Source organism: Symsagittifera roscoffensis, chromosome 1 (genome assembly GCF_963678635.1).
Source record: "Symsagittifera roscoffensis chromosome 1, txSymRosc1.1, whole genome shotgun sequence".
Taxonomy (NCBI): domain Eukaryota; kingdom Metazoa; phylum Xenacoelomorpha; order Acoela; family Convolutidae; genus Symsagittifera; species Symsagittifera roscoffensis.
In genome coordinates this window covers 60,255,556-60,269,905 of record NC_087062.1, presented here as the reverse complement: position 1 = coordinate 60,269,905, position 14,350 = coordinate 60,255,556, and the positions used below count along the sequence as shown (strand labels likewise).

The following is a 14,350-nucleotide window of genomic DNA, read 5'->3' as shown; positions in this document are numbered from 1 at the left end:
ATTCCCGGTGCTCATGTGCACACAGCATGAACTATTTCATTGTTAATAGGTTTTGGTTTGGCGGAAAATTAACAGCCTTTCTTTTGGTGTAAGGGTTGTATCTCGCCTTAAATCCTAGCTCGGAGCTCAAGGTAATTTTGTTTTAGTTGTAGGACCGTTTTTGTAATGAGGTTTTTAGTTGTAGGTCCGTTTTCGGAAACTTTCTTGATATTAGTTTTTGCATTCGTCGATATATTTCTGTCGTTTTATTTTAGAGCAGACACCAAACCAATGGAGTTTTTGATTCTTCAAATACTCCGAAAATAACGTAAACTTGAAATGAAGATTCAAAAGTGCCATCTGAAAGAGTTATTCTGCACTTCGAAAAAGCTTTCAATTACCACACTTAAGAACAATTGACCACATACCACTCTGTCGCTTTTCACACAAAAAATATTCCGTCCTGTGTTTCTGCCCATACAAGTCTAACTCTTCACAATTCGATATTTCTAGGCGTTTCGGCTGAAGATACAACGTCGATTTAACATATCTGACTGAGGAGAAACTTGTATCTCTAATTTCGACTACAACTTTTTGGTAACTTTGGGCAACTGACTCCTGTGTGTTTTGAGAAATTTCCGAAAGAATTTTAGTTTTTGAAGTGAGATCTTTATAGCGGTTATAGTGGGCCATATGTGCATGTCAATTTGGATGAGTTAACAAAGCATCCATTTCAATATTTAGAACGAGTCTGGAGCCACATTTAGTTTCAGTGTTCAGTGCAACGCCTAAAAAAATTTTGTATGTAGATTCTATTTTTTTAAATAAAAGTATCGGTCATAATAGAAATTGCAACTCTGTCCCTTTTTAAAAATTTCAATTTGGCCCCTTTTAAAAAAAATATGATACTTGTTTGAATTAAACATTGATGGGTGATTAGTTATTTGTTGACAAAAGAACAAAATAAGGTGTGAAAACTGTCTGAAAAGAATCAACTTTTTCACTCCTCAAACTTTTCACACCGTTTTTGAATTTGCTTATGTCAATTGGTAAATAATTTGTGTTTCTGCTATATGGGGTTTATGCCATTGGAGAAGTAACCGTTCAGTTCGTAGTAATTTTAGGCATTTTAAAGCTTTTAATTTTAAGCCTTGCATCCATGTGCTCGTGGTAGTTGAATTAACTGGTGTATATATCCTTCTAATCCAGTTTTTTTTGTAAGCTCATCATTTAAGTGGCTGTTTTTGTCACATCGGTTCAACTTTTTGAAAAAAAAAATGAAGCAAATTTCAAAACTCGCGTTAATTAATGTTTATGGAGACAATGATCAATTTTACTGCTTAGAACGCTCAAAGAGTATCAGCAAAGCTGCCGACTATAAATTATCAGAAGAGAGAACAGGTATATCTAACTGCTAGAAGCTCACCGTGGTCGCCGGAAACTTCGCGGCATGCTTCGCGCGCTCTTGGAAGCAGCAAATCAGTTCACTTCTTGCCGAACAGCATTCTTGGATCCAACAATGCGCTACGAAAAGGGAAGGAGGAATTGGACGTGGTTGACATGTACTGGAAGCACAAGCACAAGCAGTACTCGTTCCATAGGAACACTGAAGCGATGGTTATGCAGGATCCCAACAGTCTTCACAATTTGGGAATCGCGGTGTGCGAATCATATGTTGAACCTCCAGGTATGAATAATTCATATTTCATTCTTATATCTAATTCGACATTGAAATACGGGCTACATTTTAAGCTTAATAAAAAAGGTATACAGGCTCATCAGATTTCTTCATCATTGATTTCTTTGTTAATTATTGATTGAGGAACTTTTTTGAGTATTGCTCCTCTTTGGAATTTTTTTTCGACCTTTCAGCGGTTATTTGCATAATGCTATTTAAAGCGTCTTTATCCGTCTGCCGAGCAAAGAGTTGATTTCATTCAAACTCTCCTGATCTGGGGAGTTATTTGCTTTAGATAGTGAAATAGGGCTGCCACCGCCGCCCGAGCTAATCGCCAATCTTCCAGAGTTCTATGACTTTGAGGTTAGTTTTAAATCTAATTAAAGCGCCATGAAAAACTTCACCAACTCCCACTTTTAAAAGTTTTACTCAAGACCTGGCATAATTTTACTGCGATTAGTTTACAGGCTTAACCATTTATGAGAGGGACAAATAGTTCAAAACAGAATTATGAACTTCAACACTTTAATCCTGAAAAGTTTGAACCAGTGTTCTTTCCTTTCCCTCACAATATTTGCGAGATGATGAAGTAAAATAGTACCGAAAAGGGATCCTTCAAGTGGTTAGATCCCCTCCACGCCCCCTTAATCAGACCTGATGTCATGTTTAAATTCAATTTGAATAGAGACGCGCACTTGAAACTTTGGACAAAAGAATATTCAGTATTTGCGAGAAAGTGTCTGACGGGGCTAAATTGGCATGCAGCAACAACGAGCACCCAGTTGTTACGCCTTCCCAGACCAGCATGATAAGCATAGACCACCAACTGCTGGGTAACTACAGTCGCGCTCCCACCACTGCCGATACTTCACGACTGGGTTTTGGGGACTCCGATAACCCTTCTAGGACTCAGTCTGGGCAGTCTTCTCTCTACAGACAGAGTACCCCCTTTAGTGTGCGAATAGAGAGATTGCACGCGAAGTTGTTGAAACTGGGCAAGCCTACTTCAGATGCGACCCCCACACAGGACCCCAGGGACTTGCCCTGTCTTCCCCTGCCCAGAATGGTGAGTGGGATAACTCATGACTATAGCGATAAAAATGATGACTACAGAAATGTTGTGTTTTTAATTTTTTCCTTCATTTTTGTGGCGCCCTTTGGCTAAAACAAAAATCGTTTTAATGCTGGCCTTACCCAATATGATTTGTGATTGATTTCGGTTTTTTTACACTTGAACGTCATCTTTATGTGGCAATGAACACAGTGAACACTCTTCTCTTAGGCAATGTTGATTTTTTTTCGGAAAGGAGTCTTAAAAGTTAACCGCGAAAAATCAGTCTGAAACCGCGAAAAATCAAAATTAAAGGAAGACAAATTGCGCTCTCCATATACGACAGTGCAAATGGCGTAGAAAACGTTAATAAAGTTTAAAGTCAAACTTGGATTTTAATTCTTAGATTTCCCAGTGGAAGAAACAAAAACTCTTTCACCCAGTTAATTGGGTTCGTTTTACGAAAAGAGTGTCGATCATAAACATTGCTCGCATTTCAAAGACCTGCGTATGGGATGTTTTTTTTGTTATGTGAAAGTTTTAAAATGTTTAAAGAAGTCAAAAAATTTTTGTCCGACTTCCTTAGTGACCCCTTTCCAATTTTCTGTTGGCTCTTTTTAATTGAATCATGTTGTGTGCTTATGATTTCACTTTATCAAATGAGGAAATTTTCTTGTTTTAAGCATATTTGGTTCTTTTCAAATTTCACCGTATCTTTCTCGTAAAGTTACAAAAATAGTTAGTTAAGAATAGTTTGTACCGCAATTTGGATGTTTACTCTTGCGAAGTACGGAACCTTCTTTTTGTTCCAATTTAAGTCGCAAATATTGGTGCCACTTTTGGGGCACCTTCACAGCTTTTTCATAGCATGTGCTTTGACATTCGAGTAGTAATAAGTTAACAGAGTTGATGCATTTTTAATTCATCAAATGAACCGAAAAAAGTGGTTTGTTTCAAAGATAACAATAATGAAAACTCGATTCCAGAAAATTTCTAACACAATATATCTCGTAATTTTTTTGAAATGGATTATTTATACATAATCTGGCTTAATGCTTTGCGATTTGTTTCATGCAAAGTTGGTGTGTTTGCCTTCAGTTTGTTATATTTCAAATTATCTTTTGCAAAATTGAGTCTATTTGTATTTGGTGCCTTATTCGTGACAAGTGTTTGTCGGTTGTTAAGCTTGCGTGGCTTAGTGAATAGCGCGTGAGACTCATAATTTCTTGATTGCAGTAGGTCGCAGATTCGAATCCTACATGTTGCCGAGTTTTTGCTAATTCGAGGCTTTTTTCTTCTTTTTCTTACTTCACTTGATAAAGCTGCTTTTTGGTCGTGTTCTCGCAAGTGTTTGCGAAGCGCAGCTTCGCTTCTGTGTAGAAAAAAATTTTAAAGCTGTTATTTGATATATCTTTAAATGTTTTATTACAGCGAAAGTCATTTTCCGACCACTGAAAGTGGGGATGAACTTTGTCTTTGGGTTTGTTTTAGATTTTCTAACTATTTGTTCTACGCAAACTCAGGTACCACAGTTAAAAATTAGAATCGGCCGAGTGATGCATCATTTTAAAGCACTTTCAGCCGTGATTCGAACGACTTTTAAAAATTTTCAAATATTTTTTTGTTCCGAGAAAAAAGGGTGTCGAATTTTTGCCGTTTATTCTTAATTTCGGGCGAGTATGGCGAGGTAATAGTTGTATTGTTTTTATGGTATTATAGTACGCTGCAATACTACTTCAGGACAACAAGTTTTTATTATGACTATTATGGTACGCTTCGTTACTAGTTACGATAACAAGTTCCAGTCTTCCCCTAACAATTTTTCTCAAAGTTTCTCTGCATTCAATTGGGGCAAGTATATTTAAACGTTTTGCTGTGTAAGTTTTTGGTTCCGACCACTGAAAGGGGGAGAGGCTATGTCTTTGGGGTGTGTTTTCTTTTTTTTTTCCTTGTTCCTCGCAGAATCAGGTAGCACAATTAATCATCGGAAATTGGAATGGGTTGAGTGATATATCATATTGAAACCATTTCAGTCGTGATTCGAAAGATGTTGAAAATTTTTCAAAAAGTCTTCCCAGTGTCGAGAAACTGATTCGAAGGTTTTGGTTTTTAATTTCGAGCGAGTACAGCGAGCGAGTAAATCTTATGAGAGAAATTTTTTCCTTCAAGTAGCAAAAAACTTAGTTTTACTACAGGAAAACTGCTTTATGAATTTTTATGCAGCGCTTTCTTGGCAAAAAAATTTTTTTTAAAAAAAAAATCAAAAAAGTTATCTGCAAAACGTTTAGTCCCTCTCATCACACAACGCCTCAAAAAACACACGAATTTGAAAAATTATGAAAGTATCTTATAGAATTTTTTCATTAATACTGCGTTTTCGGTGATACTTGCGCGGCGACCGGCTGCTCTTGTTTAAATAAAAATCAGTAACATCAATGAAAGGGGGCTGAAAAAGAGTCGCTCAATTTGTATGCAACTCAAAAACGAGTTATAGCAATATCTAATTGATTTTAGAAAACAATCACAAGCCCTCAACAACACTCTAGTCTTCTAGTTTTCTAATCGGACACTTCTGTCAGTTTCATTGCCTTGTTGGGGAGCTGATTGAGTCCTCCAGTATGATTAATGGAAGGGGAAGGGGAAGGGGGGCACATTGCTCCATTGGGGATCACTCCTGTATCGCTACCTGTGCTCCCACTGCTGTCTTCTCTCTTCAACTCCTCTATCTTCTTCTGGTTTTGGCCTGTCTGCTAAAAAAAAACTAAATTAGTGTCAAAACTATTGAATTTTGATTTTAAAAAATGCAGTTTCCAGTTATTGATGTAAAATTTTTTCCCTGAGAAAAAAAAATAGCTTGCAAACTACTTAATTCATATACGAATCGCTGTTGACTCTTTAGTTGACCATAGGGTGTGATGACTTAAACTTTTCCAAAGCTCAATTTTTTTGAAATTTTTTTTCGTCGCTCAATTATTTCGGCTTAATTGCCGCTTCTTTACACTAGCGAACTTTAGTGAGCGTTAGTGTTATACTACGACTATTCTTTTTTTTTCAAACTTTTGGTGGCATCTTTGCGGCTTTTGATGGCATGTGCGTTGACATTCGAATAGTAATAAGTTAACACAGTTGATACCTTTTTAATTCATCAAATGAACCGAAAAGAGCTATTTATTTCAAACAACATAACAATAATAAAAACACGATTTCAGAAATTTTCTTTCTCAATATATCTCGCAATTTTTTGAAATGCAGGGCGTGAGACTCCAATTCTCGAGGTCGCCAGGTTCGAAGCCGAGGCTTATTTTTAGTTTTTTTTATAAATCTTTTTGTCGTGTTCTATCGCTAGCGTTTGCGAAGCGCAGCTTCGCCTCTGTAAGTTTTGTTTCGATCCCAATTTAATACCGAATATTTGATATGTTTTCCTTAACATGAACTGCATTCTAAGCAACTCGAAGCAGACGTATAAAAATTTGGTAGATCTGGGTTTTTTTAATCGTTTTTCGCGGCTATCATCTTTTTGTTCTGTCGGCTAGCTTGCTATGATATGTTTGTGCTAAAATGCAAGTGATGCAAGACTGCGCTTCGCATCTGTGTAATTGTTTATTTCTTGAAGGTTAATATCATTCCCCTCTCCGTACCCTCATATCTCAGGAAGAAAAAAATACGATTTTTTTCGAAAATGGTTTTCGATTATTTTTCGACTTTGATATTTTCATTTTTTTTGCAATAGTTACCGAGGTCAGAAAATTCTGCATTACTTTGACAACCACCTACTATTTTAATTTTATCATGGTTTCGGATCAGAGCTTAAATGCGCTGCTAACTTTAATGTGGTCGTTTACAACCAGCAAGGGAACACTCTTCCGGTTGCCTGGTATTCGGCCTGAAGCTGCTCTTGAAGGTTGGTTATTGCTTTTGCTGCTCTTTTCATTTCCTGATTTCTGCACTTCGCTCTTGCTCTGTTTCTTATTCGTTGTTGTCTGATTCGGAGTCTGCTCTTGAGTGCGAGGTGTATCGAGAACAGAACTGTTGGGGCGCTAAATCGAAGCATACATTTTTGTAGACATAAATTATTTAATTGTTTTGAAATTTAAATTTTTAGGCGATCAAACCATTAACACTTCCACGCATGTTTTCTGGACCTACGCAGACTTTTGCCCAAGAATTTCTTCGCTGCAAAATATTAAGCAACTTTGCCTTTTTATTTTTTCTAAATTCGAAAGCACCTGGTGTGTAAATGCCATAATTTGCGGTCAATTATGCCATTAAGAGCTATTAAATGTGTTCTTGGAGTCATAATTAGAGCAAGTTGTTGTTAGAATTACTGACTTTGTTTTTCTTGGGTGTGGATTTATTACTATCCTCGCTGCTACTCTCTGACTGGACTGGGTTGTTTGTGTTTCTGGACATATTGGGAATGGCCACAGTGCAACTGACAGTGGTCCTCAGAGGATAGTTGTTCACTTCCACAGTGCTCTGTTGGCTAGTCTGCTGCGTGGATCTTGGAATGAGCACTGAACCTGTCCTGCCCATATCCTCGCTCTCCTACATTCATAGTATTGTTTTTTTTTCCTCATAGAGAGGCTGCCATGGAATTGAGTGCTACATTACTATAAGGCCCAGATCTTGTTTACTGATCGTTTTATAATACCATGTCTCGCAGTTATTTGCAAATTAATTTTAGTAATAAAATTTTCAATCGAAAAGAAGGGGCCCTAGCGTCTTCCGCCTTCTGAAGGTGGAACCGGATACTGCTAAACGGAAGATATACCCCTCCACACGTTCGGTTCTGGAAGAATCAGAATATATATACTGAAAAAGTTTTTAATTCAGCGTTGATATCGTTGTTTATACAAATGTAGCTTGTGGTTGATTAAGTTTTATTTTAGAAGGCCACTTTTTTACCAATCAAAATCGCAAACTTTATTGCAAAATCTGCCTATATTTGCTTAGTTAAAACGTACATCCGCTTAGTTAATAATTACATCCGCTTAATTAAAACTTACATCAGCTTAGTTAAAACTTACATCCGGGTAGATCAAACGCATTCCTTTGTGTCTGGTATTTAAGTCAAACGTCGGTGGCAGCTGTGGTATAGCGGTTTAGAGTGTGCCCAGGATTCCGGAGGACTCGGGCTCGATTCCGAAGTAATCACAGTTTTCTTTTAGAAGGCTTATTAAGAAGGGTTGGGAGTGTTTTAATACATGTTTTGAAACAAGGCAAAAAAGCACATTCTAAAACAGAAAATAAAAAACAGTGTTTGTTATTTTATAATATTTTCCGCTGAAAACTAGCGATGTCTGAGAGTCGAACCGTAGCAATAGGGGTATCAGAATGGGAAAGAGGCTGAGTTCCGAACCAGCCTTGGTTGATAATGCTATTGGCTCTCTTTCCGGAGTTTCCAACTCAGCTGGATTAGAAAGTCATTTCTCAACGACAAGAATGTTCTATGAAAATTAAAGGAAACCAAATGGAGCTTTAAAAATGCGAAAAACTTGCATTTCTTTACTGCGAACTGAACCAACTGAAAAAAAACATGTTTTTTATTAAAAGAACGCTGTTTAATTGATTTTTTCAATGAAAAACCTTTTTTTACCAACCTTGTCATTAAGTGTCGATGAACGTGTCGAGTTGATTTTTTAAATTTTTTTTAAGCAACAGGCTTGAAATTTTTTCTCGTCGAGTTGATTTTTTTTTGATTTTTTTAAGTTCAATTCCAATTCATTTGTTAAACGGAACGCAAATTGCGCTCTCCAATCACAAAATCAAAAAGGGCAAAAGCATGACCGTCTAGTTCCGAAGTTGGATTTTCATGTTTCCGAGCGGTTGAAAAAAATCTACCTATTGTTCCAGTTTTCTCAAATTGGGCAATTTTATCAAAAAAAGTTCATCGTAAATTGTTCTAGAAATTCTAAGAGTTTTGAGGCCATATAGTTCAAATGCGATAAAGTGGTCTCAAGAAGCTAGCAGTAAACAGATTGCCACAAGGTTTTCTAAATTTTTGCTCCGGCGATGTCAATTAAAGCATCCAAGTTAGCTCAAATGAAGCCATAACTTAGCTCAAATGAGGCAGGTTAATTGCCTCTGAGAACATCTCAAATTATATCGAGCGGCATGTATAAATTTAGTAAAATCTGTATTTGCTTACAATTAGTGAGATATATGACCCCTCTATCACATTTGGTTTTTTAAAACGCCCATCTACCACCTTTGTACAGGCCTTTTTTCTTTAAAATTTGAAAGGTGAGGCTTTTTAAAAATATGTTTTTTTTTTCGTTTTTCTTGCGTTCATCGACAGCTTTCCAACTGTCATTTGACTATGTTGTTATTTCAAGTTTTTCCTCTTGAATTGTAGGGGCTCTTTTTGCCATTTTTGCTCGTGTTTGCCAAGTTCAGCTTCTTCTCTGATTAAAAATTGGACGCAATAAAAATTCATTGTCCATGAACTTTCTCGCCAGATATTTTTCAGAAATTACGCGTGACCCAAAGATCGAGGTTTTAATCCAAATAAGTGGACACGAAAATCGAATAGCAATCAGTTTTTTTTTCATGTTATTTCTAGTTTCTTTTAAAGTGAGGTTCTTTTAAAGTGAGGTGTTCCTCTTAACGCAAAATAATATACTTATCACAATTCGGGGCCTTAAAGACAGGACCGCGAAATTTTATCTTGTCACAAAAAAACTAATTGCGCATTTCTCTGTTTTGATTCCATCTAATTTGCTTATTTTACAGTAAATTGTTGGCAGATATGGTCGAAATATTCTGTCTTTCATGTTATTTTTTGCATACCTGCAGCTGACTGGGAGCTACCTCCGACCCCCTGCGTATGAACATGCCTTGAGGCACCAGTCCACCTATCTTAATGAGGGCATTCTCCAGAGACTTCATAGAATTCTTCCTGCTCTCTAATTGGCCAGTGCTCCGATCTGTGTCTGTGCGTGGGGACGTCTTCGCACTGTTTTTGTTGCTCAAATCTTTCTTTTCTGTAACAGTTAAATATGTTCTACTGTTTTCCGAAAGGTTTTTGAACTTTCTCTTACGTTATGAGAACTGAGCCGAAAATTATCGAATTATAGTCAAAGCCAAAAAGTTTTTGTTCATGGATATTGATTTTTATGTGATCTCACGTTAGATCGTAAAATTTCAGTTTTTTTTCTGTTCTGTTGTTGTTGTTGTTGTTGTTGCCTAGGTGCCCGTAGTTTGGCCCTCCTCTTGTCCCTCATTTGTGGCTTCTTCTGTATCGAGTTGCAGGAAAGCAGCTGCTTCGATCGGGTTTTCCCAGAGTGCGTGGGGGGTGATTGTAGTCGGGTTTGCGCTGCACCTGAATAGGTGACCCGTTGTGTGGGTTTCTGAGTTGCACTGTGGGCATGTTTCTGGGGTTGATTCATCTAGTCTGTGTAGGTAGCTTTGTAGGAATGGGGAGTAACCGCTCCGTAACTGGGCAAGGGTCCGTCTAGTACCTCTCGGCAGTCGTAATTCATCCTTGCTCAGTTTGGGGGCTGGTTCGTCGAGCACTTTGTTGTTGTCCCGGTTGTCTAGGGCGTCTTTGACCTCATTTGTGTGCACTTTTTTGAGGAGCCCTCTGTAGTCCTCTTCGGTAACGTGCGTGTCGTCGTCTTCTTCTGAATCGGATGTTTCGAGGAGTGCAGTGATGTACCTCTCGTACCTGCTGAAGAGCGTTTCCTTCATGTTTCTGGGCGGTTCCGGTCGGTCTAGCAGCCTGTTGCCAGGGTGTCCTTCGAGATGATGGGCTAGCTGGTGCTGGACTGCTTTCATACGGATATGCCGCCTGACAGGTAGAATTTTCGTCTCGTCGTGCAGGTGCTGGATAGCGGTCATCGTGGTGCATCCTGTGGCCACTCTTAGGGCTGAGTTTTGGACTTTCTGCAGCGTTTCTACGTGGGTCTGTGCAGCGATCGGAGTCCAGACTGGTGATGCGTACTCTAAGACGGGCCTGATGAAGGCTTGGTAGGCTACTATGAGGGTTTCCTTGCTCTGTCCCCAGGTAGTTCCTGCCAGCGCTTTCAAGATATTCACTCTGCTCCTTCCTCTAGCTGCGGCTAGTTTGCAGTGTGGGCCGAATGTCAGGGCTGTATCGAAGGTGACGCCTAGTATTTTTGGTGTTTTCGCTAGAATGAGGGCTTTCCCGTTGATCTTCACGTCTGGTGTGATTTTGTGTTCTTTGGTGCTGGGCGTGAAGAGCGTGACGGAACATTTCGGTGTTGAAACCTCCAAATCTCTAGAGTCTAGAAAATTGCAGAGCGTCGTCAGGTAGCTGTTGATGTCTTTGCTTAGTGTCTCTATGTCGGTCCCAAGGGCGAAAACTGTGAACTCGTCAGCATAGGATACTAAGAAAATTGTCGGTGGAGGCATTGGAGCATCTGCCACGTAGAAATTGAACAGCGTAGGAGCCACAACCGATCCTTGTGGAACTCCAAATCTGACAATACGACTGCTTGACACCGTGTCTCTGAACAGTGTGCGGGCCTGTCTACCGTGCAGGTACGTGGCTAACCAGCGTACAAGTGCTCCTGGAAGCGTGGAATTGTTAATCAGCTTGAGGAGGGTAGCGTGACACACAGTATCGAAAGCTTTCGAGAGGTCTAATGCAACGAGAACAGTACGGGCAGCGGGTTTTCGTTGATTGAAGCCGTCTGCGATTACAGTTGATAGCTCATTGAGCGCTGTGACTGTTGAGTGTCGCGGTCTGAAGCCGTGTTGATGTTCTGCCGTCTTGAGGTGTTTCTGGAGTATCGGGAGAAGGCACTTCTCGAGTATCTTGACTGCGGGGCAAAGAAGTGATATCGGCCGGTACGAGGCACTCTCATTGGCGGGTTTTCCTGGCTTCAGTAGTGGAATAATGATAGAAGTCTTCCAGATGGCGGGTATTTGACTTCTTGAAATCGACAGGTTGAACGTGCTCGTCAGATGTTCTATGGCTTTGGGTCCCAGCTGTTTAAGATGGATCATTGTGATGCCATCTGGGCCTGTGGCTTTCGAGTTTTTCGCTTTCTTCAGTGCCTTGATCACCTGGGTTGTGGTGATTGTCGGATGGTCTTCGAGGGACCTGTTTTGGATACTCTTGGTGATGGTCCTGTAGGCTTGCGACGTCGTGTGGGGCCTCGGGGTGGTGAACTGCTTGTTGAATCTGTGTGCCAGGTCTTTTGCGGAGGTGAACGTCTTCTTCCTCTTTTTCCCCTTGAACTTGATAGGCTGGTTTCTCCGCTGTTTGCTCGTCTTGTTGTCCAGCGCTTTTATCGTCCTCCAAAGTTTTGCTGCGTCGGTCCGGTGGTCGAATCTTTCTTTTCTGTAACAGTTAAATATGTTCTACTGTTTTCCGAAAGGTTTTTGAACTTTCTCTTACGTTATGAGAACTGAGCCGAAAATTATCGAATTATAGTCAAAGCCAAAAAGTTTTTGTTCATGGATATTGATTTTTATGTGATCTCACGTTAGATCGTAAAATTTCAGTTTTTTTTCTGTTCTCGTTGCAAGGCGCACAGCTTTTGTAGGTTCTGATGTTTTCCTTAGTCCTGGAACTATATCTGCGTGAAGACTCATTAGCGAATAACGAAATACTGCACCAAAAATACGATCATGTACGATCAGCCTAAGCAAAAAGAGTATATCATGAAATACCAGTAACGTCTACACGATTAAATGGCGCAGCAGTTAGTTGCAGTACGTTCTGTTAGTTAGTACCGTTACTTACCATTGGGGAGTGTGATTGTGCCTTGAGGGGTGTTGCGCCTGCGTGTCTTTTCGTCGCTGATTTGCAGATACTTACGGATGGCCAAATCGTATATGTCGTAGGGGGCTCCATTGACATCCACATTGCCACTGCCTCTGGGGTCTATCCTACTCAGTAACTCACTAGCAACTTCCTTTTTCTCCTTCTCGTCCTAAACATCGTTCCATCTTGTGTTATCTACTTGCTAAATATTCCGAATCCTAGCTCTTACATTTTCGGACTCGTTGAGGCCTACTGTACTATTTTTTTTCATAAATCTTGAGTATTTTTATTCTCATTGTACATGTGCAGACTTAGAGATGCGTTTTTGATTGGAAGAATATAGTTAAAACATAATAAACGAAGTTTTTTTTCTTACCCTGTAAGCCACTACAATGCTGCACAAGATAATGAATCCACCGGTTCCCATTAAAATTGGTCCCACTATTCGCAAGTTGTAGAGCAGTTTGTATATTCTCGAGTCCCCCTCACTCAGCTGCTTGTCCGCCTCCCCTGGGTGCATATCTTTACTCCCCAGCCCCATGATGGAGCTGCTGGCATGGTATGCAATGAAACACATGGATATTCCGATGCACACCAACACCACCGCTATGAATACCGCGAGAAGTAGGCTCCGGGTACAATCACAAGTAACCCTCTTCCGATCTCCCTCGCCGATTTTTTTCTTATTTTTGCGGTTCTGTTCTTTCGTCTTTATGACGTACAGGCGTGTTGTCATAGGCATCTCTTCCTGTTCTCGGGACTCCTCGGTGACCAGGTTCTCCGCCGCACGACTCGCTCGTCGTCTTAGTTGGGGTGCCAGCCTGAAGTATGTTTAGATTACCCTACTGGGAGCTATGGCAGTGATTCACTGAGGCTGGGACTTGTAAATGCTTAGAAAAATTCGGCTGGCTGAAAGTAACTTACCCACCTGATTTTTTAGGTTTAAAATTTATTAACAAAAGTGTATACATGTGCTTATCCTGGGCTAATAAATGGTAATAGTAGATTACTTCTTTATTTTTAATAGCTCCCTCTTAGATTCTAGTCCCTGATTTGAGCTTCTGTCAGAGTGAGTTTTGACAACATGCGAGTGATAAAGAGGCAGTTCTGTTATTTTACAATCGGAACAAGATGCTGTACTTACAATTTGTGGCCGAAATGTCTCTAGGCATATGGTATGGCTGCGTTTGAGCTTATGGTGAAGAGAAGAATCGTTTTTGTGCGGAGGACAGGCCCATGAATGATTATTTGCACGTAGGATCCGGTTCTACTTCCGCTAATCGAGCAACTTCATCTAGCGAATTCTTAAGTGAGCAGGTGCAACTCATAAAATATATACTATCTACCTTAATTAAAGCACGCTATTTTCAATATATAAAAGTCAAGCAAGCAGCTAATAGGAAACTATGCAGCCGAGTATGTATTATAACTACGAGATAGCAAAGAGATGCCTGCTTAATGCAGTTGGATTTGGTTGGTTGGCGTGCAGTAGTGTTCAACTGAAAAGTATACAATTATGAAGACAAAGTAGAAGTAGCAAGTGCTACACACCTGCGCTTTCACTTTTCCTTGAGTAAGAGAGGCGCGGTCAATATTTCATGAACTGTTTGCTACATATACTGTTTATTTGTTCTCTTGGTGGTCGAATGGCCTAATGGAAAAAGCAACGGAAAAATTATTTGAATGGCAAAATGCTAGTAGCATGTTGGTAGTTGCTTCCTCTTTTATGTGTTGTACTTGGCGGGCACGGCAATGCGTCGTATAATATATCAATTGAAGCGTAACCTCATCTTTGGCAAATTAAGGATGAAATATGGGAGAATTGGGGCAATATGAATGGAGTGCTGCTTCTGTCTCTATGCTGAGCTAAATTTGAGGGTAACTGATTTGGCTCGACCAAGTCAATTGG

The 14,350-nt window shown here is 39.7% G+C and overlaps 2 protein-coding genes across 3 annotated transcripts in view; one reads left to right on the top strand and one right to left on the bottom strand.

Moving 5' to 3' along the window:
• LOC134846666 (uncharacterized) overlaps window positions 1–14,350 on the top strand; it is a 214,954-nt gene that overhangs the window by 173,064 nt on the left and 27,540 nt on the right. For both annotated transcript variants that reach the window (XM_063864053.1, XM_063864060.1), the window contains 3 exons: window positions 1,324–1,666; window positions 1,953–2,020; window positions 2,343–2,723. In XM_063864053.1, coding sequence (XP_063720123.1) covers window positions 1,324–1,666; window positions 1,953–2,020; window positions 2,343–2,723 — 792 coding nt within the window. The remainder of the gene's footprint in view (window positions 1–1,323; window positions 1,667–1,952; window positions 2,021–2,342; window positions 2,724–14,350) is intronic.
• LOC134846682 (uncharacterized) lies at window positions 5,242–13,572 on the bottom strand. The gene is made up of 7 exons (XM_063864071.1): window positions 13,452–13,572; window positions 12,818–13,262; window positions 12,421–12,610; window positions 9,498–9,691; window positions 7,038–7,253; window positions 6,533–6,745; window positions 5,242–5,458 (listed from the first exon to the last, which is right to left on the bottom strand). Exons 2-7 carry the CDS (start codon window positions 13,181–13,183, stop codon window positions 5,267–5,269), a joined length of 1,371 nt encoding a protein of 456 aa, XP_063720141.1. The 5' UTR covers window positions 13,184–13,262; window positions 13,452–13,572; the 3' UTR covers window positions 5,242–5,266.

Bases quoted from the DNA above. Each gene is read 5' to 3' on its own strand.
- LOC134846682 (XM_063864071.1), bottom strand. From the start codon at position 13,183: ATGCCTATGACAACACGCCTGTACGTCATAAAGACGAAAGAACAGAAC. The intron at 6,746-7,037 runs GTCAGTAATTCT...GCTTCGATTTAG, and splicing joins CCACACCCAAGAAAAACAAA to CGCCCCAACAGTTCTGTTCT. The intron at 5,459-6,532 runs GTTAGCAGCGCA...GTTTTTTTTTAG, and splicing joins TTGTAAACGACCACATTAAA to CAGACAGGCCAAAACCAGAA.